This window comes from Papilio xuthus, unplaced genomic scaffold (genome assembly GCF_000836235.2).
Source record: "Papilio xuthus unplaced genomic scaffold, Pxut_1.1 DF824992.1, whole genome shotgun sequence".
In the NCBI taxonomy this organism is placed as follows: domain Eukaryota; kingdom Metazoa; phylum Arthropoda; class Insecta; order Lepidoptera; family Papilionidae; genus Papilio; species Papilio xuthus.
The window spans coordinates 3,864,075-3,889,805 of NW_013533657.1; the positions used below are offsets into that span (position 1 = coordinate 3,864,075).

A 25,731-nucleotide genomic window follows, 5' to 3' on the forward strand; every position below is an offset into this window, starting at 1 on the left:
AAATAAACTAAGTATATTACATGTCAGTCTGCAGAATATAGCATTTAAAATACAATCCTAATAATTATCATAAAATAAAATCATAAATATTTCAATGGACGGACGTAGATTTAATTTTAACTTTAACGTCGTATTCTAGGTAAAAATTAAATGATTTATAATTTCAATTTTATTTGGTAATATCAATCACAGTGACAAAAAACATTCAAAAATATATTATCCTAACTATTAAATCTCATCAATAATATTGTCAATTTAGTCAAATTTGCAATAAACATTTAACCCATTTAGATTTACATTACATTTTTAGTCAAATCTTAAACACTGATATATTTTTTTTCTTTACACCTAAAAAATTCCTACTTAAATAGAAACGAGATTGATAATAGCTTTAATAAACACTTTTAAATAGACATAATACAATGAACTACGTAATTATGTTATGACACTCAAACTCGTTTCCTTACGTTCACGATAATTTTCATTTTTAATTGTCATTTCGTTCATCTCCTTGTTATCGTTCGGTTTCGATTTATCCTTCTCCTTGTCATCATCAACGAAGTTCCACGGTTGTATATTGCCAGTGCCGAAAGCTATGAAGAAAACAGCTGATATGATGTACACTGACGCTCCTACGAAGAATACTGGCCTCCATTGATCGAAGCTATTCTGTAACCAGAAAAATTGTAGTGTTAAAAACTGCGTGTATATTCTTTTTTATAAAACTAATGATTGTCTACTCTGTGCAATAGGGCTGAGCTTATGAACATCGTCATCCCACCCTTTTCTTATAAGGAAAGGATGACAGAGAAAAGTGGATCTGACGGAGGAGTCAAGTGGGAAATTATTCTCTTTCTGTTTGTCTTCCTCTTTTGATTAAAGGTAGGTAACGGATCTGGAATTACGGATGTCTATGTGTAGAAATGGCTGCGCTATTTCGGCGAATCGGGCTGGCCGCTTGCTCGCCTTAATAAAAAACAAAATAGATAAATAGTGTGACTATTTTGGATGTCATTGGTCATCGTTGTAGAAGACTTAGTAAATTTAAAAATTAAACGAATCATCACAATTCACAAGAAAAATTTAATGAAAATATTTACCCCGCTCCTTGTGAAATAGGCAGTAATCATTGGTGTAAAGAACCCAGCAGTGCTGCCAACGAAATTTGCGATTCCATACAAAGTCCCGGCGAAATTCGGTGCCAAGTCTTGATGGTTCTGAAGGTTTGTTAGCGTCGCTGCGCCATTAAAACCCATCGACATAGTTATCATTGTCACTGACAATGCAGTGGAGCAGCCAGTGTAGACGAGTAAAATTAGTAAAACTCCTGGCAGAATATGCGAGAATAAACAGAAGAATTTCCTTATAGCTGTTGTGGTCATTAATTTTTTCGAAAGTATACAATCGCCGACTGCTCCGAAGATAGTTGCAGAGAACAATCTCGCGAGATATGGCAATGCGGATATAATTCCGGCTGCAGATAGTTCGAAACCAAGAACACTGGATACGAACTTTGGTCCAACTGTCATAATGAAATATAAGCCCCACAGGTTTCCGTAGTGCAGGACTGTCATCGCTAAGAACGGAAATGACGTCACGATGCTCTTAAATGGCGGCAAACCCTGAAAATATGTGTTCCTTATATTATCTTTACGTTATTAACACCGATATATCTAAACAGTAATAAGAAAAAAAAGCAGCAAGAAAATGGCAGTGATCACTTCTCATTAGGCGTCGTTTTTAAGAAAAAAAGTAATGGCTTACGAATTTTTATTGTGATTCTCAAGTAATTAGATAATTTAAACATAATAGGTATTGTGTTAGTAAAAACTAATGGAAAAAATACAAAATAATATAATAATCACACCATTATGCTAATATTCATTTCCTAGTAGAGAGAATATATTCAAATTTTGCCAATAAGGCCAAAACCAAATCAAATTTGCACACAGTTTTTTGCTCATACCAATTCATTGACTCGAACTTATTAATTTTTAACTATGTTCAAGGACAAGGAGGCATTTTTAATTATGCAAATTACATAAAAACACGCTGCTATATTATAAAAGACTAGCTATCGCCCGCGACACCGTCCGCGTGTAATTAAATAAAATTAATTAGTTGCCTATGTGTTCTACCAGACTATGCTCTACATCTATGTCAAATTTCAATGAAATCCGTTCAGCCGTTCTGGAGATACCTTCAAACAAACATCCATTAACCCTTCTAAACATTCGCATTTATAATTTTATGATCTGATTACTTAGAAACATATCAATGTATATATGTATATAATTCTATGCATTCGCATGTGTTGGGGAAAAATAGTAACCAAGACAACATGGAATTAAATATACAACGATCAAGGCACAATATAGAAAAAAAAATAACTTATACAATCAATTAAATTCTGCAATAATAACAACTATAATAATAATTATAATATTATTATTAAATTCTGCAATAATAAGATAAAATATCGTATCATTTCAAATATATATATATTCCTGGCATAAGTAGAATTACTCTAAAAATTAACACTACACTGTCATAGTAAATTTACTTATTCATATGCATATCAAATATTTAACTAACCTTCGCATTCGTGACCCTGTCACCGAGGGCATCTAAAATGTATTTCCTTTCTTGATCCGAGATCCTCGGATGTTCATTCGGTGTGTCCGCTACCAAATACCACCAGAAAGCGCACCATACTATAGTTAACGCTGCTGGTACATAAAATGCTGATGCCCATCCAAACTTCTCTAACAAAGGTCCTGTTAATGACCAGGTGACGACCGTGCCAAGAGTACCTCCCATCATAGCGCTGACAAACTTTCCCTTTTCCGCAGGTGGAGCCCAACGCGCCACAAGAACATGTAAAGCTGGATATATAAAGCCCTGAAATTAGAAAATATGTACACTTTTTATTTTGAAAAATATCTCATCATTGTGTATTTGAATATGTGCGAATAATTCCTTAAACAATCTCGGTTCGTCGTCAAATTCGAGAATGTAAATTAACTAACAAGAAATTAACGATGCTGTATTATTAGTTTAGTTGTATTCATATTTCTGTGTGAATGTAACTTCCATCTAGATCGCCTAAAAAAACTATGCAATAATAACTTTCTTATCTGGGGTATTATTATAGATATTATGATTCCGTCAGACCACGATTTTTCCTACACGAACTATAATGTAATTTAAGAAATCAATTACATAATAATATTACTTACAAGAACTAGAGTCGTAGATGACCCCAAAAACACAAAAAAAATCATGGCTTGGTTTATCTTAAAAACAAATGATATTTACGGTAGAGTTCAATAACCGAAGAAATAGCTTGCCTATAGTTAATTAAACACTAATATATATGCACATACATTATTTTACACTTATTTATTAAAGTTTCACTAGCCCTGAATACAATCTAAATATAAGGGAAAACAAAGGAGAAACTGGTGCTATGAATACCACTTTTCATTATTTTTAAACAATAAAATGTTCAAATCGAAAAGTAAAGGTTCCAGATTTTATACAGTACAAAAATAACACGCTCTTTTTATGTACATACTGTATTTTTCCATGCTTCATAGACGTAACGAACACTGATATATATAATGCAAGTGTCTGTCATGTTTTAAAGATGTCGATAAAAAAGTGGAAACTTACTTTTGGATGTTTTAAAATGCCATTTACCCGCCAACTAAAATGCCATAGCATATAAAAATGGTCTCTATTGACGAATGTTAATTGATGACATATTGTCATCAGAGAATCAAATTATAATAAAATAAAGATAATGGCTATAAATAAAAGCTAACCTGTAATTATTTTATGAATAAATTAAGATATACTTGTTTGTCTCATGAATTAAGGATATTTTTTAAGTGGCCAAGACGATGTAGGCGCTTTAGAGGTTAAGATCAATTCTTGCGAGAAGGCATTCTTAATTAGTTACTAGGTAAACAATGAAACTCGTTAAATAACTAGTTATTTTGATATTTACCGGTGGCAAATCATGCTGGCTGGGCTTTAAATGCTATATATTTGAAGATTATAGCTTAGCTACACTATTTGGTACATACGTGAAGATTTTTATGAATTACCAAGCTATAATTCTGATAAATATACACATATGAGCAATATTACCGCATTAAAATACGTACAATATAGTCCCCGGACATTAAACAATGTTTGTGTCCATTCGCTCGCCGCTAACTTATGGAGCAAACAGTTGTGACGTCACGTCAATAAGTCTTCATAGATATTTGCAAATGAACAAGTTATACTGACAAAGATTTTTTCTTTACGGTATATAACAGTATCACCATTTTGCATTGGGGAAATTTACCATATTTCATCAGGGGAATTCCTTATTCAAACAACACACATACATTCCCGACCTTGCCGTCTGTCGTGTATACAAGAATCTGCACACCTTCGGGCATGGGCGTCTCTAGGGTTGTTAGTCTAGGGGGAGGGGATGCCCCCCACCGCCTAGACTAAGCCTAGATCCTCACCCGGCGACGCCCATGCCCTCGGTGGGTTATGTTCTTCTAGGATAGGTTATGGAATACTAAAACCTTCACAGGTAATAATTTATACCGTAAATTCGTACTACGAATCTAGATTAGATTAGATTAGATTAGATTAGATTAGAATAGTAATGTTCTAATCTTGTTTAATTGTATTGAGTTGCTTAGAAGTGTGTTATTAACAACAGATATTATAAACTTACACCAGCAAATCCAAGGAAGAATCTCGTGACGATAAGTGCTATGTAATCAAATCTCGCGGCGACAGGTCCGAGAGCTGTGAGTATTGCACTGGCGAGTGAGGTGATAAGTACTACATATCTTGGTCCCCAGCGTTCTGCAGCCATTCCTCCAACTAAAGAGGTGATGGGGTAGCACCAGAAGTAAGCGCCCAGAATCATTGCTTGCTGGTCTGTAGACCAATTGAATTGTGCGCGTCCATTGTCCTGTGAATTTAATTACATTTAGTAATCATGGCACACGTTGTCGCTGTAATGAAGTCTTTATAATGTTATCAACTTATTCTACAGTTAAATAGTGTAAAAAAATAATCTTTAAAAAAATAGGAACAAGAAAAACTGACGGAAAACGTTTAAGCTTAATTGCGGTTTATTTTGTTAATTGATTTACATTCCACATTACAAGTATTTGAGTGTTACCTTTAAGGCTTTACTATAAAGCAAAAATAGTATGACAATAGAGTGTTTCAATTTTGTTGTGTTTATCACTAAGTTCAAAATAAGAAAATGCTTGCACTATTTTAAATTAAAGCATGTAACAAATGTACGTAACATATTTATTTATTTCATCACGCCTAATCTACATAATTTATACGAATGATTTAGAAACTTAAGTTACTCAGGTTTTTCTTAAAAATACTTTTTCGTATTTTTTTAAAAGAAACAAGTTATAAACATTGCTATAATGTAATTTAATCATTTTCACGGTATGTGAAATTCAATTACGCAGCGTTATATTGATTCTACGAGAAATATTGTTAGTTACAGACGATCATGGCATTATTATTAAAGGGCAATTTACTCTTAATCTGGATCCAAAGACGTAAATAAACAATATTGACAGATTGTTTACGTTGTTATAATTTTCTTTATTCATTGAAGGTGTTTATAAGTATGATATAGGGTGGCACTATGAAAATATTTTATCTTTAGTTGTATCACTTGGAGATTAATATATATATTTTTTAATATAATTTCATCTCCCACGCGGACAAAGTCAGGGCTAGTATACATTGATTAAAAAATAAATATGTAACCAACATTACGTAATCAAAATATCATTCGCCTTATTTTATCTGTGCTAATTCAACGACAATAGAATAACGTAATGACATTAAATATAAAAAAAAAACTCGGATAATATGTACATTTAAACTTAAACATATACATTACCTAATATAACAAGGTGAGGTTTTCCTTCAAATCAGATGCACAAATATATGTTTTGTCAAACAAAGTTCTTGTGAGCTTTTAGTTTACAAAGCTGACAACCGGATTCTGAACTGTTTCTGTACCGTGTAGAGATATCGCCGATAGAAAACATACTTAAATAATTTTGAATGAGTAATGCTCTATTAAATATTAACTGTTACCACCGCAGTCGGAGTCTTTAAGTGAGCTCTCTTATTTGAGATACCTATACTAAGTGACCAATTACGTCTTAGAGTCCTGCAGTTATCGGTTTTTAAGAAATGTCTGCTTACTTTAATTACAAGATGCGATACAGTCAGGTGTCATGTGACTAACACTTCACAATACTGCGTCTAAGACTAAGGCCTGAGAATTAGCCCTAACTTAATAGTAACTTAACATCATGTTTTTGATAATTCTAACTTTCTTTTTGACATTGACATTTAAACTTTTGACGTTTTTTAATTTTGACACATGACATAAAATGTTAGAAATATGTACCTGTCTTGGAGCTTCCCTTATTTCCGCGATGTCTTCATTATGTATGCTCTTGTTCACCATAATATCGTCATTAGAACCGCACTGCGATTGTACCCTGTTTTTAACAGACAAAAAAACAATTGCTAAAACATTAATACACACCTTAATATTACCGTTAAAAATATAATAACGGCATTTAACTTCTGTTCGATAACGTTTTAATGTAGGATCTAAAATACATAATAATGTAACCATATACAAATTTATACAGCTCTTACCGTGATTTTCTGAGACCAAAATTTCCATTTGAAACATCCATCTTTGACAAAGCAAAGCTAACAATATGTTTTAAACCGAGTTTTTGGTTTCAGAAACTCGCGGTTAGTGTAAATGGATAATGAACCCAAAAATCGTTAATAAAAGGCAATTTTAGAGATGGAAGTTGACATCACTTTTTAGTAGTATATTAACTATAGAAATTACTTTCTCTAAAATAAGAAATACCCGCATAGGATATCCCCACAACACGATTTTTTTTACTATATATTTCCTCGTTTAACTTTCCTCATTCGCTTTTTAATTTTCCTTAAGCGTATTATGGTACTCGCATCTGTACTGCGTTTTCTATTAAAACTACTTGACTGTTTAACATAGATTAAACATATCCAGACACAGACACATAAAATGCTCAAGTTATTAAATATGATACGGTGCCGTTAAGTTAAATAAGCGAAAGTTGCAAAAGCTACTTGCAAGTCAATCACCTCTTTAGTCAAAGCAATAATGACTTCACCTTTACATAGGAACTACGTTTGTTTTTGCGATAAAATCAGTATAAATTAAAATACTATTAGAAACGTTTACTGTTCTAAGTACCAAACATCATTATGTTATCGTTAAACGATTTGTTTTCCTCATTTACCCAGCACAAAGCTTACGACGAAATATTTATACCCGCATGATTTTTGTTAAGCGATTTTCTATGTACATTTTTTATCTATTCAAATTTTAACGATGTTAAAATTATCATAATCTGTGATTTTATGCATTACTTATAAGGACATAAAACTTGTGAAATGTTTGGAATCTTAAACAAGATTAGCCGTAATATTAACTGTTTTTATTTTAACAATTGTCGTAATTTTTTTTAAAACACTAACAGACAAATGGTTAGGAGTACGACTCGTAGTGGCAGATCTTGCGGTCGATGGTTCAAATCACAACATTCAAAGGTTATCCCATACGATATGCGTAGATCAATCGAGCTTATTCTGAATGGTTGATATACTATCATTAAAAATAATATGGGTTTAGGGATTATTGTTATATTGTATATACACTTACGAGACATTTCTTGGTGTGGGTGGCACCATAGCGATGAGATTTAAACTCATGTTAACACGCAGCATGTACACGACCCAGCAGCTTGTAAATATCATTAAGCCGAGGTTCAATCTCGCGGGGATCACGTCTGAAAACAAACAAATGCCATATGTATTTATGAAACAATATCGACGCTAAGACAAATTTTCAAATGAATCTATGGAAACCATGATCATTTCTCTAAACTGATAATTGATACGGAGTGTCTATATTTGAAATAATATAAAAATGATGTCGGTCCCCATGATGTTTTTTTCGTCACTCATAACGATTTTATTTTTGTCTGTTCGGTCAAACTCGGAAACGGCTGGACCAATTTTGACAGGACTTTTAGTTGGAATAGTTATAGAATATCTAGCGGGCTCTTAATTAATGTCCAATACAATTTATTCACTCCAAATCTCATTCCTATAAAATTTTCCATATCAAGTTAAATACGTTTCAGAAATTAAAATTACAATTGGTATAATAGCAGTTATTTTATAATAATTACTTTTCTAACATTTTAATGAAATAAATTACATCCTCCATCGTCTTGTCACGTACATATAATCTTTTGTGACGTGATCTTATGAAATACTATAATGCGAGTGCACATTATGTCAATCGTCCAACCGCACCTAATACTTCACTAATCTACGTAACATAACCGTGAGTTTCCACCGGCGTAACATCTGTAAAAATGTATATTATTATCTCTATTTTTTAAAAGAAAATTAAAAGGATAACAATATAATTTCATATTTGATTCGACAGTGAAAATCGATATTGTTATAACAGTTTTCAGACTCGTTCATTCCTATTGTTTGTATGGACATTATATTTCCAGTCTCTACAAGCAGTATACGAACTTAAATCAAAATTAAGAGACAAGAGACACTTTGATTTGCGTTTTTGACAACTTACGAAGAAAAATTAACAATTTTAATTTGAATTAACTATTTACTATGGAAATTAAATAGGCAATGTTTTTAGAAGTAATTCTTTAAGAGAATCCCAAAAACCCTATGCCTATTAAAATATGTTTAGTTACAATACAATACAAATTACATTTACATTTCTAAATACAATTGTTTTACTAACAATTTAATTGTCAAATACTCAAACGATACACAGTCAATGTAAACACGTATGAGAACAGACGTGACAGTTGTTACACAAATTGATATCCATTTGTTAATAACAATCACGTTGTTTGCAATATTCTATGTATATAAAAATCAAATGCTGTTAGTCTCTCTAAAACTCGAGAACGGCTAATATATCTTATCTTGCTCTTGATATATTTGTGGAGGTCCAGAAAAGGTTTAAAAGTGGAGAAAAATTCAAATAATTGCCGGGAAAACCCCTTAGGAACCTTTTTCTCAAACCCGCTTGGACGGAGTTGCGGGCGACAACTAGTATACAATAAAGATAATTAAATCCATCACACCCCATCCAGGTTACTGAGTCCCTCGGTGGGATCGTAGACAGTGCCGGCGTTAGGGTAGGGCGTGATTGGGCGACTACCCAGGAATGCTGGACAGAAATGGCCGTCACTTGTAAGAATAACACAATCTCGCACAACCTTGTTAAATGGTATACTCAAGCATGGTAAAATTTGTTAAGATCTCTTTAAATCTTTTTAGTTGAACAATGTTGAAACAATTAGACATAATTGATTGAATTTGTTTTCATATTTTTGTTAATGTTAAACTATCAACATATGCAGCCATCTTTCCAATAAAACCTTTTTGGATTGTAAAACTAAAAAAAAAGTTGGACGGTGTTAGAGATATAAGTTATTAAAATCTACTTACTATCTATGTACTATTTCCTGCTTCAAATTACATTTTAAATCTATTCCAGGTAAATTTATATTATTATCAAACGTTACCACAAATTACATTTATAGTATCAATTTATACTAAATTTACGTTTGCTATTGAGGAAATGAGTATTCAAAATACAATAGTTCATTGTCGGGACGTTTTAGAACGGCCTTGAGTACGACTACGACTTCTCGTTTAAATCATTGTACTCAGTTTAGCTGATCGGGAAATTGTCACAGTGACCCAAAACTCCTGCACTTACACTTGCACACATATTGCCATCCCAATCCCAAACGCTCTCTTTACTAATACAGAGACAACTATACTAATATTAGCTGTCGCCCGCGACTCCGTCCGCGTGTTTGTATAAAAAATAAAAAAATCAATAAGGGTGGACTACCCTTAACATTTAGGGGGATGAAAAATAGATGTTGGCCGATTCTTAGACCTACTCAATATGCTCACAAAATTTCAAGAGAATCGGTCAAGCCGTTTCGGAGGAGTATGGGAACGAAAATTGTGACACAAGAATTTTATATGTAAGATTATAAATGCGAATGTTTGGATGTATGAATGGATGTTAGTTAGAAGGTATCTCCAGAAAGCTACATGGATCTCGCTGAAATTTTGCACAGATGTAGAACATAATCTGGAAGTAGACGTAGGCTACTAATTAAGTTTTATTAAGTAGCTGGATGTATGGATGAATGGGTGTTTGTTTGAAGGTATCTCTGGAACTGTTCAACGGATCTTGATGAAATTTTTGCCCAAACATAGAAAATAGTTTGGAAGAAAACATGGGTTACTTATTAATTTTTTTTTAATTCCGCGCGTACGGAGCCGCGGGCGACAGCTAGCCATTCAGTATATCTAAACTTTCTCATTTATAATATTAGTAAGATACTCAAGTGACTTTATATTATGATATAATGTTCACTATAATATTTTAAAATAAAGGATTATTATTATTTTAATAAAGATCCAGCAAGAAATTAATTTAAATACAAGATCCTTTTAGTTATGCTTCGGTGAAGTTTACTTTTAATAAAATAACGGCAATCTTGAGTTTAAAAGAAACTTAGGAAAGCATACGAACGACATTGGAAAAGCCTTTATGTTAATATACTTTAAAAATTAATCGACATCACAGGGGACCGAAGAGCTGGCAGCTACCTCGGTCAAAGAATTAGTTTAGCTGTACAGAGGGGGAACGCTGCCAGTATCTTCGGGACCTTGCCTAAAGGGACTCCTTTTATTAACATGTTTTAGTTAATTATTCGTTTTTTTTTTAATTTTATTTTATATCATAGATTTAAGAGTTTATGTATTCATAGAAATAAGGATGTAAATAAAAATACAAGATTTATATTAGTAAAATAAGATATACTTTTAAAATTAGTAAGTAGTATAATAATTTAGTAACTCGTTAATTTAAATTAATTCGATAAAGTTACAAGAACATGTTTTTATTTGATGACATAATATAATAGAAAATTATAAGTAATTTCATTATATCGAAGTGATAAAGGCAAAGTACTAAGAAATGCGTAAAAGAAATTAATGATATCGAAGAAATGCAAACAAATCAAATACTGAACGCAAATCGAGATAAGAATCCAATAAAAATCACGTACAAGTCGAACTGAAAGTGAGTTGTGCATTCTTTTATCGGCGCTTCGTGGCAGCGGTGAGCGTCAACAACGGCCAGTATTTAATAACACCCCGAGGCTTCACTGTTACAACGTCAACTGTTGACGTTATAACTCGCCGGTGGAAACGAAACGGTCAAGTTACCCAAACACATAACAATTCTTTTAGTCCGCAACATCAATTGCGGTGAATTCTATACCAAAACTTCAGCAGTAAAACAATAATACTCAATGGCGTCAACTCAGGAAGTATTTGTCTTTTAGAGAATTAAAAGATACCTTAAATTTTAAAGAATTGTATAACACAGTTGTGGAAGCAAACCGGAATCATAGAGAAGCGTTACGCCTATAGCAATAGAGAAGGGAAAACGAAGACGAAACGAAAAAAAATCCTACAAAATATTAGCTTCGGCTTCGAATAGAATCCTGCACTGTTTTCTGAAATGAAGCAAATTCATTACAGTTTCCTGCCAAACTTCGCTTTATTTCCGGCTCTATTGCGCAGCTGTGTGCTTTAAGGGAAAGGACCAAAAACAATTTCATAACTTCGAAAATTCCAACTCAATTGCGCTTAAAATTTTAGGAGGATCAAAGTGCATGTTCAAATTATTTCATGCTGCAAAAAATAAGATCAATAAAAACCAAATTCTCGGAACAACTAATACAATCTCACTGAATTTAGATACAAAAACAAGCATACCCATTAGCTACATAATAAAAAATACGACACGAAATAAATAGTTATTTCTATTTAATAATATAATTAATGATTTATTAGAAAAGTAAGTTAAGCAAAGAACTAGATGTAACTAACAATCTATGCAACTAATAAAATTGGAGTGTCTGTATATTAAAAAACATATTTCGATGCAAAATTTTGACGACACTTGAACTGGAAGATAGCGCTGATAAAGTTATGCGGACAGCTGGTTAGTAACTAAATCTAAGTCCAAAAATCCTACATCAATCATGCGAACTTTACCCATTGAAACATGAAAAGCCTCTTTTAAGCAGTAATAATCATTCGTCATCATCAAAACACACACAATAATAGCTATTAAATGTCTTCCTCATTTTAAATGTTAGCGCACTACTGTATTAATTTGCATGGAAGTTTTTTGTGGAAACACGGTTTTTAATAATAAAAATAGTTTAGTCTACAACAAATTACAATTTCTTAGTATATTAACTAAACGTATTTTTAATTAAAGGCAAGATCCTTCGTTCATAAAACCAGCATTTTATTTGAAGCCGTTATCACACGATGTGAGTATAAACACAGTATGCAAAGAGAAGAAACTAAAAGCCCTAAAAACCCGTCAAACATGTTTGTAGGTAATCCAAAAATAGATCGTAAGAAATAGAAACCAACCTTAAGTATCTAGATAAAAAGAAAATGAAAGAGTCCTGCCTCGTATAGGTCAATAACACTTCAATGTTATTACTAGAAAATTATAATCCATTTAAACTGAGCTATTAATTAAATTAAAATTAATAACCTCATATTTGTTAAAATAACAAACGTCTACTGAAACGTGTAATATATACCGGTTTACCGAATTTTTAAAACAACAAAATAGTTGTATTTAGAATTAATTTAAAATTTATGTTTAAACTCACGTGTTTTTGTTGAAATAATGTCTTAATATTTATTTAAGAACCTTCTACATAATGTTTTTTTTTTATTCTTTATATCTACATTCCAATTAGACATTTTCTTCGAATAATATCACAAGTGTTGCAAAGTTACTAAATGTAAAAACAACTACAACTACTAACGCCCGTAACCCAGAGGAATAGGCAGAGACCACGGACTTCCATATCGCGGGGTCCTCGCAATTCTCTCGTCTGTTCCACGATCATACATCTACGCATACACGCATATAAGTTTCGACTGCTTTTAATATCAAAAATAAAAGACTAGCTGCTTGGTCAATCACAGCCAATAGTTCGCGTTATAATTTTAATTTGTGACTGAATAAAAGGGATAAAATCTAGTTAAACAGTTAATTTTACTTATCTTCCTTACTAATTTGCCCGAGGTTATATTACCTAACGCACGTTTTAATTAAAATAACATAAATATTTAAATCCTATAACTTATCGTTACTTACTTCGTAATAATAAACATTAATTCACTCTATTTTTTTAATTTCTTCAATGTTTAAGTTTCCGAAGTTGAGTTCCTATTGCAAAAATATTTAAAGATCGTCGAATCAGTTGTCAGTTATCTTGTTGTGATTATAAACAGCTTTACCCGTTAGGTTTGAGAATAACGGTCTTAATAAAATGTATCATCAAATAAGGGCACAGATTACCGGATTCTTGCGAACAATCTTAAAATGATTATTGGTATTAAATCTTACTCTTACTAATATTATAAATGCGAAAGTTTAGATGGATTGATATTTGTTACAAGGTATCTCCGGAACAGCTCAATGGATCTTGATGAAATTTGGCACAGATGTTGAACATTATCGGAAAAACACATAGGCTAGTCATTTTTTTAAATCCGCGCAGACGGATTTGCGGGCAACAGCTAGGTAAATAATACAGTCAAAGTAATAATTCATTGGTTAACCTAAAAATTAAGTAGTCGATGCAGTTTTTTCAAAACTATTAAGTATAATTGCTAATAATTTATTCTAAAATTAATTAAAAAAGTACTACTTCTAGTTAGTTTTCATCTTGACAAATATTGCGGTATGTTAAATATTATAATTAAACAAAAAACATTGGAACAGATTATACAGTTTTAAAAATCGTCAAAACGAGTAAGCTAAAAACAGGATTTCACATTAACATATTCATACATATATGTAAGAGACCTACATATATTATGATGCAAAATTACGTACAATTTAATTATGATGGGATATATAAAAACTTTAAACACTCACACTTAAAAAATTTAGCCTTGATATAGTAAATATCAATTGAACAATAAAGTAACATTTATAACGTGTTTATACAATCTACAAATAAATAGTTTTATTATCTGAGTGGATGAGTACTTTATCTTACTAAATTTCTAAATGCTAATGTTTGGATGTTTGTTTGAAGGTATCTCCAGAACGGCTAAAGGGATCTCGATGGAATTTGGCATATATGTAGAACATAGTGTGGTAGAACACATAGGCAACAAATTTATTTTCCTTTTTAAATCCGCGCAGCCGGAGTCGCGGTCACGGAGACAGCTAGTAAAGTCATATCTCGAACTAGACTTTCAAAGTCAAGACTACCAAAGTTACACCTTGAACTAGACCTGTGCAGACAGTGTAGTTGTTTTTTTTTAATATTTTTTTATCTTCTACTAATACAGAAAAGTCTAAAGAGTAATATTATTCTTTTTCAATAAGAAAACCCGTAATTATTTGGACATGTTACAAATGATTTTATTTAGACATATAAATGTTACTTATTTATATTTCTACGTAAACAGTGCTTGTCTAGGAACTTTCCTATAGCCTTATTTTTACACTTAATACTACGTTTATAGTAGAATGACGTCTAATAGACGTCCTCGTTCCCTATAAAAAGGTTCAGTATAGCAACTTGCCTGCATAAGTACATTGCATTTAAATACAGAATCTTGGTAAAAAAATACGGGTTTTTTTATTGTGTCAGATTTACGTTACTCATATTCCTGTTAAGTTATTACAGCCACAAATTTTTCCCATAATGTCAGAACTCCACTACATACATAAAAACATATTGTCATCCTTCAAATTCTCTTTGATAAAACAGGGACAACAATATATATTAACACAAGGGTTCTCGAAAGCCAAAGTTAGGTCTTTCGTACACTACTAACATTGTATCCTTGCATAGCGAGTGCGCGCGCTCCGTACACACGTTGAAACGACGTGAGTCGTCTATTTGATTAGTATAAGCAAAGCGACTATATGTCCAATATTTTATAGATCTTAAACATCGCAGCTATTTTTCATGACAATCTTTACAAACAGGTTACCCGCGATTAAAGAAGAAAATGATGCGACCTGTGCCTGTGAGTGAGATTGACTAAAATCGTACTAGGGCCCTCCAAGACAAAGGGATCAAATATGATTGTGACTGCGACTTCAGTCCAAAAGACCAGTATATTCCACTATCCACTAACTAATGGGATTTTACTGCCGTAAAACACCTACAAAAGTATAATCATCTCTGTCTTTTCAAAGATAATAAAAGGGATGGCAATATCTTTTTACGCAAGTATTTACGAAATCCTAGGTATTCTTTCCCAAACTACAAAATGATATCTTGCAAAAAGAACGATCAATTTTCCTTTTATACGGTCACACTAGAATCAATTATTACGAATAATTAATCATTAACTCTGTCGCCAGACTTTGCCTCACATATTAAGATTTCTTATCTATACGTTTCATAAGTCTTTGAATTCACTTTATCTACAACAAGTAAGTACAAGTAAACATTTTTTCTATAAGTAATTATGAATAATATAAAAATTACTACCATAATTTCCCTTGACACCTTTATTTTAATTACTGACACTTATTAAAGGGAATGACAACTTAAACTTTTTTTACGTTAATTTAAAAAAAAAACTGGTTTTCTTTTATACTAAGACTATATTTACCTTATAAATAAGTTATTACTGTCAGTCTTTAAATACGGACATCTTTATTTATTATAAACCCCATTTGCTTACATTTAATTTCATTGCTTTTATATGAAGTCGAAAATTGTACTTTAAATATTTAAATAATAATGAAAATTTTATAATAAACACATTTTATAACCATAATTTTGTGGGTACGCAAAAATTACTATACTACCACTAATACAATTAAATCTGTTTAAACTTTAATTCTCATAAACTAATATTCAAAAACCGAACAAAAAAAATTACTTACCAAAAACTTTTAAATCAATCACAGCCATTTTCGAACGATTTTTTTATTCGATCGCAAATTTAACTTGATTTACACGCAGCTCATATCGCGTTCATTTTTTAAATCGAACGAATAGTTAACACGCGTGGACAGTTGGTGACTGAATGCAGAGCCAGAGTAACCCACGATAGCAGCCACTGCAGCCAGCCGCGGCGGACGTAGTAACGTAAACAATTATTATGATACGAGACCTTGCCTCCATACGAACATGGGTTAATGATTTAAGGCAGTATTTTACATCAATGTCAAGTTTTCTCCGTACGCCACGGTACTAATTCTAATCTTTACATCATGAATTACATACAGATTATAAAAATAAGTTTTATTTTTTTAATACAAAAAAAGCAAAAATGGTTTTAATTTTTTTTTCATCAAATATCCATATAGCTTTTTGTTCGGCCAATAACCTATTTTAGTTATTATTTCGTTTATGTATCTTGCATATTTTCTACATCTATTTATTTCTTTGTTAGACTTTCATGCCATAACTACACCGATCATAATGACATTTGGACACACATTGTCGGGAGTACAAAAAAAGTCTACAGTAATGCCTAATTATCTTTTGTCTCTAAATAAATATTCAATTTTAAGACAAAGAAATGAATGGTTAGCATAATTAGAAAAAAAATACTGAACATAATCATATTTCATATTTATAGAGTAATGTTATATGTATTTCTTAATTAAAAATATGCTCGAATAAATACAAAAGTACCTGGATGACCGAGCTTTGCTCTGTATTTTTTTTTTAATTTTGTTTTTTTGGAAATTATATTTAAGTACCAATTACTAATAAAATGATGAAAATGAAAAATTAAATGACAAAGTTAAGTTTATGTTTAAGTTGATTATCGATAAAACACGAAAAATGATTCCTAGCTAGATCGATTTATTGCCCCCGAAATCCCCTATATACTAAATTTTATGAAAATCGTTGGAGCCGATTCCGAGATTCCAATTATATATATATATACAAGAATTGCTCATTTAAAGATATAAGATTTATTAAGCGATGTTAAAAGTTATGATGAGTAGATTCGAATACGTTTTTCGCTAATTTAGAATTTTACTTCCTTACTCTTTATGTGTTTTGTTTGTGGGAAAGAAGATCAATAACACGACACTCGTCACAATCGGTTCAATAGTTTTGGCTCTAAGCCGTCACAATGGAATTTACATACATACGAACCCTTATACATAAAACAGTCTGTCAGTCCAGTAGCGAAAGCATAGCCTTAAAACGCACAATATTATGACTTGCTATTAGCCACCAAAGATATATTCGTATTTGTGTGATTTCTTATAAGACAATATAAACATATAAAAACAATTTAACAATGGATCTTTTTTCTTAATAATAAAATGCAAATTTCTTAATTAAATTATTTAACCCCTTTATTCGTATTACAAAGTCGTCGATCATTCACCTTGAGTAAATGTAATGAAAAGTATTTTTTTTCTTTTAAGTTATGTTTAATATTACATTGTTTGCTATTTAAATAAGTAAAAAGTTTAATACGTGCAGTGCCACCGACACGCCTTACAAATTCACTTAAAAATATAATAATATTATAAAATCGTAGTAACATGAGATGTATTAATTAAAACTAAGTAATTATTATGTAAACGTCGCAGTCTGAAAAACTTAGATTTAAAAAATTAAACAAACCATATCATGACTAAGTGTGTGCATCTTCAAGTTAAATTCAATTATTATGTAACTAATAATAAAAAGGCGAAAGTTTCGATGGATGGATGGATAGATATTTGATTGAAGGTATCTCCGGAACGGGAACATAGTCGGGAAGAACACATAGGCTATTAAGTTCTTTTTAATTTATTTTTTTCAAGTTAACTAGTAATGTAATAATGTGTCTATGTTTAATTAAAATAACAAAAAATAGTGTTAACAACGTTACTGCTTCCATCAACGTTTCTTATTTCGTATATTTGTAGCAAACCTATTGATGTAAGTATCCCGATAATAGCCAAGAGATCTGAGAAAACCTACTTATGTACAGCTGTTGTTGCGGCATGCAGATGAATAGACAATTTGTTGCGGTTAAAATACAACGAGCTATTAATTTAGTTCAAAACAATAGAATAGATTTATTTTTAGTCTAGTAGAAATCTTACTAACATTATAAATGCGAAAAAGTATAACTTACTACTTCAAGTATAAGTATGACTGAGTAACTGGATCCTGTCGGCAGGGGTACGGAACAATATTTTTTTGTGGTTAATCTCATTTTGGAATGGCGATACGAGTGAAATGAAAGCACTTTTTTATTATTCTGCTCTCCCGTTAAAGAATTTAACAATTTTAATACGTATAATCGAGTCTCCTTGCTCGTTATATGCAAAATGGCCGCAGTCCGGAAGGATTAGAGGCACTTATTAAAGGGCCATGGAATCTTCTTAATGACCACGATCAGTCTGACAAGACCAGACGGAAACGACAGAAAAGAAAAAGCAAGGTGCAAGTAGCGTATCATTTACATATCTTACAATTTACATTAATATAATAGCCCAACCTCCTACTTAATAAAAATAGCAAATTTGACTATCTGGAAGTTTAAAAATTCTTTGTACAGTAAACAAAGTCAGAAATAAAAAATGTCCACGATCTTCTTTGTAAATGATAATAATCCATTGAAAATTACCAAGTAAGTATTAACCACTTGGACGTTGAAAACAGTTGTAGACCTTCTAGGCGTAGCAAAATGGCACTATGGGTGCGAAATGACTATTTTGGCGCCTACATAGGCTTTTATTTTTCTAATTTTTGATATTTGCAACCCTATTCAATGTCACTTGTCTTTTTCACATGTCAATTTTAATTGTCATTGTCAGTTCCAAAGTTCAACTGTCAAAATAATTGATAAGATAACAAATAAAGAGGGCCAAAACTTACCAAAAGTAGTTATAACTTTGTGCAGTGAAGTTAGTGAGAAGAAATAACAATTTTTACCAACATTTCACGAATCAAATTCATAATCGTCTGAGCATTATACAGCATTTCTTCGGTATCAAATTGCTTTTGGTGTAAGTTTTGTGCTGTAAAAGTTTTATCTTAATTTATTTAATACTCCGATAAAGTTACGTATGTAACATTTAGACAGTATTGTGTTAGTTGGAAAGTATAATATAGTTGTTTTGTATAACTTAAGAAATGTTATTAAGAAATCTTGCTCGATTACCTTTTAGAAGATCATTTCACGTATCTGCAAAATTAAACCAAGCTATGGGGATAGACGGCAATAATTTATTGGCGGAGAGTCTAAAAAAGCAGGTAATCAATTATTTTTTATGTTTCTAAGTTTTTCTTACATTTTACCACCAATATTCAAATATTTAAATCGAAAATTGTAAATTTAAAATAAATGTACTTTCAGGGTGTTGAATATGTATTTGGTATTGTTGGTATCCCAGTTATTGAAACATCTTTAGCATTTCAAGCTGCTGGTCTCAAATACATAGGGATGCGCAATGAACAAGCAGCTTGCTATGCTGCTCAGGCTGTCGGATATCTTACTGGTAATTATTATTAAAATAAAAAAAATGTAAAAGTTTTTACTTGAAATAACACAGACCTAATTTCACTTTAGGAAATAATTGATAAAAATTTTCTTTGTGCACATATATTAATGCTTAGAAAACAAGTACACATTGTAAGGACTTTAGCATTACATTGAGTGATGTATATAATGATATATATAAAGAGTTTGTAGTTAAGACAAGTCCTCAGCTTCATATTTAATTGTTCAGGTAAGCCTGGAGTTTGTCTGGCCGTATCTGGACCTGGTCTTCTTCACTGCATTGGTGGTATGGCTAATGCTCAAGTGAACTGTTGGCCTTTACTTGTCATTGCTGGCTCTTGCCCTGAAGATCATGAGGGCATAGGCGGCTTCCAGGAGTGGCTTCAGGTATAATATTTAAATTTTAAAGGCAACTAAAAATATGTTTTTAAGAATTTGATACACTATTGTCTTTAATTTTCCCACATATTTAATCTTTCTCAGCTTTGTTTTAAAAAATTTAAGTATTTTGGTAATAATGGTAATGTATATACATCTTTTTAATAACCTTTTGTTAATTTTATCTAAAAATCAAAAAGATGGAATGTAACACATAAAAAATGCATTATAAACGGCTCCAATTACTTATTAATTGGAATTAAAATGTCCAAGTATTCAATCCAATGTGTCTTTGTGCTTATATCTGAATTTCAAAGATTAGATAAGTATTTCTGATACTAGTTCATGTTTAGTACAATATGGATAAATAGTTTGTTTTTTAAAATAGATAATGTAAACATTTTCTTGTTATAAATATCTACATTATTGTTATGTTTTAATTCAAGGATAAATTGTTCAAATAACATGATCTTAGTTGTAAAGGCTTGATTTCTGCAATTACTGGAATTAAAATCATGTTTCCCACATCTTAATTAATTCTTTTTTATCTTTCTTTGCATATTCCGCTACAAAATTATTAAATAAATCTATACGAATATTTTAGCTAAATTTACTCTAAATGTGGTAAGAATCCCGTTGATGAAATACGTTGACTTTAACATTTTTGTTTTTTTATTTAGGTGGAGTCGAGCCGAATGTACTGCAAGTATGCAGCGCGGCCGCCGTCCGTGCGTCTCATCCCCCAGCACGTGGAGAAAGCTGTGCGGCTGGCCAGCGCAGGCCGGCCCGGCGTCGCCTACCTGGACATGCCCGCTACACTGCTCACGGTAAAACTATATTTACTAATACAGTATGAAGGATTGAGATTTGGGGGTCTTGAACCCTATTAGAAGGGCTTGAACCCCATTACAGGGGTTTAACCTTTCTAAGGATGATTTTAGTTGAAAATCAGAGTTTCGATCGTCAAAACAATTTATTATATCGACAACATATGGCTAATTTTAAAATTTATCACAAAAGAATTTTCATGATTTGGGTGGTTTAAGTCATGGTATTATTAGCGAATATGAAAAAAAAAAATTAAGAAGTTATAAGGAAAAAAATTGTATGAGCATAATTAATATTTTGTTGATCCGTAATTATAAAACTTGTTTAAGCAAATGTTTTTGTTATTCATTCCTTATTACAACTTTTTTTGTTTGTTTGTTTTTATACCAGTAAATTTTAGATACACATTTCGGCTAAATAAATCGGAATTAAAGTTTCAAGACAAGAAACTTTAATGACTATAAAATATCGTATAGGCAGAAACTGAGGAAGACAAAGTTCCACAAGACTACAACGCTGGTGCCATAAGACCTGCCCACCCTGATCCAGCATTGGTGGAGCAGGCGGCGGAGCTGCTGGCCCGGGCTGAGCGGCCGCTGCTCATTGTGGGCAAGGGGGCCGCCTACGCCAGGGCGGAGGATGATGTCAGACGACTTGTGGATAACACTAAAATACCATTCCTGCCTACCCCAATGGGTAAGAATGTATGATTTTTTATCCTGCTTAATGGAGGATATGTATATTTCCTTTCCATTTTGAACTACAGACTTGATAATTTCATAGCTAGCTTTTCCTTGAATGTCATTTGACGAATTAAGTCGGATTTGTTAATATTTTTAACGAGCATTCGCCCGTGACTTTGTTTAACGCGGAAAAAAATGCGATTGCCTATAAGCCCATCAAAATCGGCCTAGTTGATGTAGGAGATTGGTCATAACAAACGTGGATTTGCGAACAAACAGACAAAATTATAAAAAAATAGTATTCCATTATCAGCAACGCAATTACGTCATTGGAAACTCTAATTTTTATAAATCGAAGTTTATTTTTAATCTTGATTTAAATAAACAATAAAATGATTTTATGGTGCAAAAATTCGGTTGTACTTTTATACATGATAGTAAAAATAGAGGATATCTGTTCTTACGACGGTAATAAACTATCGCTCAGGCAATTAGAGAAATAATTAATCAATAGATAGAGATAAGACAGGATTTAACAATGATAAGATTTTAAACGTACATAGTAACATACATCATGTTAATAAATACATATAAACATCTATATGTTATAAAAAAAGCGCTTGAATTATGTAAATATCAGAATTTGCTTTGTACGTATCTTCATAATAGAAATATAATTTAATTATAATATAGTATAAGAGAAATATATTAATATTCATGTTGTCAAATTTAATACTAAGATATACGATTATTTGGACATAATAATAAAATTATAATGTCTCAATGTAATAGCAAAAAAAAGACGTATTTCGTACATAATGTATATATGCATTGGTGATGGCGAAAAATCGTTTTTTTTTTTTTAATTTTGTCTGTCCACAAGAAGGCGTTTTAGACATATTTTGACGGAACTTTGACCGGAAGGTACCTGATGTAAGCTGTCATACCTTTTTTTAATTCTGAGCTGACGAAATCACGATCGCTAGTTATCCAACAAAATCAAATTGTTCAAGGTGAAATATAATAAATGAGGTTATAACTCTTTGTTATAAAATCTCTATACATCGCATTTCATTTTGTTCATCAGAAAATTGTATCTTTGTACTCATTTTTAAGGAAATAACACGAATATATGAACATTATTGATTATGGTGGAATTTCGACCAATAATCGATATTAGTAGGCATGCCATTTTGAGCCCTATTCTTTGGTAGGTAAGGGCGTAGTTCCCGATGAGTCGCAGTGGTGCGTGTCTGCCGCGAGAACACAAGCACTACTGCAAGCAGATGTGATATTGTTGCTGGGAGCTCGGCTCAACTGGATGCTGCACTTCGGACAGCCGCCGCGGTACGCGCCCAATGTTAAAGTCATACAGGTATGCTACTTCGTCCCTTTCTTTCTCTCTTCTTACCGCGAGCGAGTAAGCGAGAGAGATATACATTTACAACATCTGCTTCTATTCCAATTTATAGATTAGTTTTGGTATCACGAGACTTAGTGATAATATATGACTGGTCATAGTTTTTTTCTTTTTATTTCATTTTAAGCACAGGTTAAATATTTAGCAGGTGCGAGGGCACAAGGTCATATGTTTATCAAAATGTACCTCACGTTTTTACAAGTAAATATGAATGTAAAAACTCTTAAATAAATAAAAAAGGTATTCATTCGCACTTAAGTCTTTGCACTTTGACTTTTAATAGCCGCGATGTTAAAAAAATAATTGTTTAGTCAGACAGTATGTTTATATGAAAAACTTACTTTAAATTGATTTTCTTCCACGATTGTATATTTAAATCCAATTTGGCTTTACCTATCGTGTTTTTCCACCAGGTGGATATATCAGCGGAAGAATTAAACAACTCTATAAAGTCCGAGGTGGCTGTACATTCCGATATCAAGCCTTTCACTGAGGCTCTAACAAAGAAGTTGGCTGAAAAGAAATTCAGTCTGCAACCAACCGGGAACAAATGGTGGCAAACGCTTCAAGACAAACAGAAGAAAAACACTGAGTTTGTTGAGGTAACATACAACCTTAAGTCTTAATAACAGAAACACTGGTATTCTTTCTATTGCTATCTCTACTTTATAGGTATGACTAAATGTTCGTGTAACTTTCGCTTATTCATAATATAATTTGAATTAGTTACTACTTTTAGACATAGAAATATTATTTAAACTTTTTTCCAGGCCCAAGCGAATGATAAGTCAGTGCCCCTCAACTACTATGCAGTGTTTAAGACTGTGCAAGCTAAAATTCCGAAGGATTCTATCATAGTGAGCGAGGGCGCCAATACTATGGACATCGGGCGCGGGATATTGCTCAACAACCAGCCCAGACATCGCCTGGACGCCGGCACATTCGGAACTATGGGCGTGAGTATCATAAATACTGTTTTACTATCACAAGTCCATACTGCTTTACTACGACAAGTACATACTGTTTTACTGTGGCAAGGCCATACTGCTTTACCATGATAAGTCTATAATATGTTACCATGGCAAGTACATTTTGTTTTACAAGTGAAGTTCAATGATTGTAATTCAGGTGGGTCCCGGGTTCGCGGTGGCGGCTGCCATGTGGTGCCGCGACCATGCTCCCAACAAGAGAGTCATCTGTGTAGAGGGTGACTCGGCATTTGGATTTTCTGGTCAGTATAACATTCAAATCAAAGCAGTTTAGTTAACAAAGGAAATGGATTGATAACCTGATCAAACTTTTTAAATATTGATACAATACTAAAGCACTTTTTTATTATAGGTATGGAGATCGAGACGATGTTCCGTTATAAATTACCGGTGATAATAGTCATTGTGAATAATAATGGTATTTATAGTGGATTCGACAAAAACACAATGCAAGAGTTTCAGTCGTACGGCGATGTTGCTCAGAGGTAAACTTATAAATTTTCTTAACTTTTTATGAATCTCTTTAAAAGAATATTAATATCTTTACCGAAAAATAAAATTGGATAGGATTGGATTATCAAAATAAATTTTTACACCTTGTCCAACTGTATTTAGGTTATTTATAACAAAACCATTTTATCAAATCTTTGTGCGCAAGTCCACATTCTGGGTAATCTTAAAAACGGATGAAACGATTTTGACAAGATTTTAAATGTAAAATACTAAAGGAACAAAAAGGTCTATTTATGTTTAATTTACGCTAAAGAAGGTGCGGGCGATAGATATTGTTCTCATATTATAGTTATGATAATAGAATTTCATATTTATTATTACAGCACTCCTCCCACGGCCTTAAGTCCTGAAGTCCACTATGAGAAAATGATGGAAATGTTCGGAGAGACCGGTCATCTTTGTCGCACGGTTGAAGATATTGAGTTAGCTATCAAAAAAGCCGTGTCAGTAGTTGACAAGCCGAGTATCATCAACATTCTAATAAACCCACAGTCCAACAGGAAACCACAAACCTTCAATTGGCTGACTGAGTCTAAACTGTGATAATTTTGTACTAAATTATATTATTTTTGTAAGCACAAGTTATAATAATATTCAAAACATATTTTCCATCTTTAGGGAACGTACCCATACTACGTGACCGTTTAGGAGGGGAGCGGAGTCTTTAAAATACGACGGTAATTCACTAGTAATTTAACAATGCATGCAGTCTTATGCTATATAGAAGAGTATGAGCCAAATTATTTCTTTTTCAATTTTTACCTGTGAAATGATTAAAAATCATAATTATGAATTACTACGTAAAAACTAAAGGGGGGTCTTGGCATGTACTACGAGTGGTCACCAAGGGGAGGGAAGGGTCGAAAAAACTAAAAAATAGGTCACGTAGTATATATATGTATAGGTTGCACTTCATAAGGTTTTTGATTGTAATATACTTATATTTTTGAACAAATTTGATTTGTTTAAAAATTCAACAATATCTTGAATTACAAAAACATAGGTTTATAAAACCACGATGTTTTAATTCATAAACTACGAGTTTCCTCAAGGACTGCATCTTTTTCATATAATAGGTATTTTGGTGGGAGGTTGTTAATCAATTTTTTATTTACTTTTTTACAAATGTTTTTGTTATAAGCGGGATATTTTTATTCGGATGAAA

General features: G+C 32.1%; 2 protein-coding genes across 4 annotated transcripts; one reads left to right on the top strand and one right to left on the bottom strand.

Moving 5' to 3' along the window:
• Positions 1 to 207: 207 nt before the first annotated feature.
• LOC106126861 (uncharacterized transporter slc-17.2-like) lies at positions 208 to 16,484 on the bottom strand. Its single transcript, XM_013324762.1, has 7 exons — positions 16,175 to 16,484; positions 7,796 to 7,922; positions 6,473 to 6,566; positions 4,745 to 4,987; positions 2,596 to 2,901; positions 1,101 to 1,622; positions 208 to 669 (listed from the first exon to the last, which is right to left on the bottom strand). Exons 1-7 carry the CDS (start codon positions 16,200 to 16,202, stop codon positions 436 to 438), a joined length of 1,554 nt encoding a protein of 517 aa, XP_013180216.1. The 5' UTR covers positions 16,203 to 16,484; the 3' UTR covers positions 208 to 435.
• Positions 16,485 to 19,078: 2,594 nt separating this feature from the next.
• Hacl (2-hydroxyacyl-CoA lyase) lies at positions 19,079 to 25,187 on the top strand. Of its 3 annotated transcripts, none has more exons than XM_013324744.1 (12): positions 19,079 to 19,261; positions 19,424 to 19,508; positions 19,612 to 19,753; positions 19,985 to 20,142; positions 20,814 to 20,960; positions 21,438 to 21,657; positions 22,859 to 23,019; positions 23,478 to 23,666; positions 23,835 to 24,020; positions 24,193 to 24,295; positions 24,406 to 24,538; positions 24,890 to 25,187. In XM_013324744.1, exons 2-12 carry the CDS (start codon positions 19,461 to 19,463, stop codon positions 25,107 to 25,109), a joined length of 1,707 nt encoding a protein of 568 aa, XP_013180198.1. In that variant the 5' UTR covers positions 19,079 to 19,261; positions 19,424 to 19,460; the 3' UTR covers positions 25,110 to 25,187. The 3 variants fall into 3 exon arrangements, with proteins under 3 accessions (XP_013180198.1, XP_013180199.1, XP_013180197.1); XM_013324745.1 differs by having other exon boundaries at positions 19,427 to 19,508; XM_013324743.1 differs by lacking the exon at positions 19,079 to 19,261 and having other exon boundaries at positions 19,289 to 19,508.
• The last annotated feature ends 544 nt before the right edge of the window (positions 25,188 to 25,731 follow it).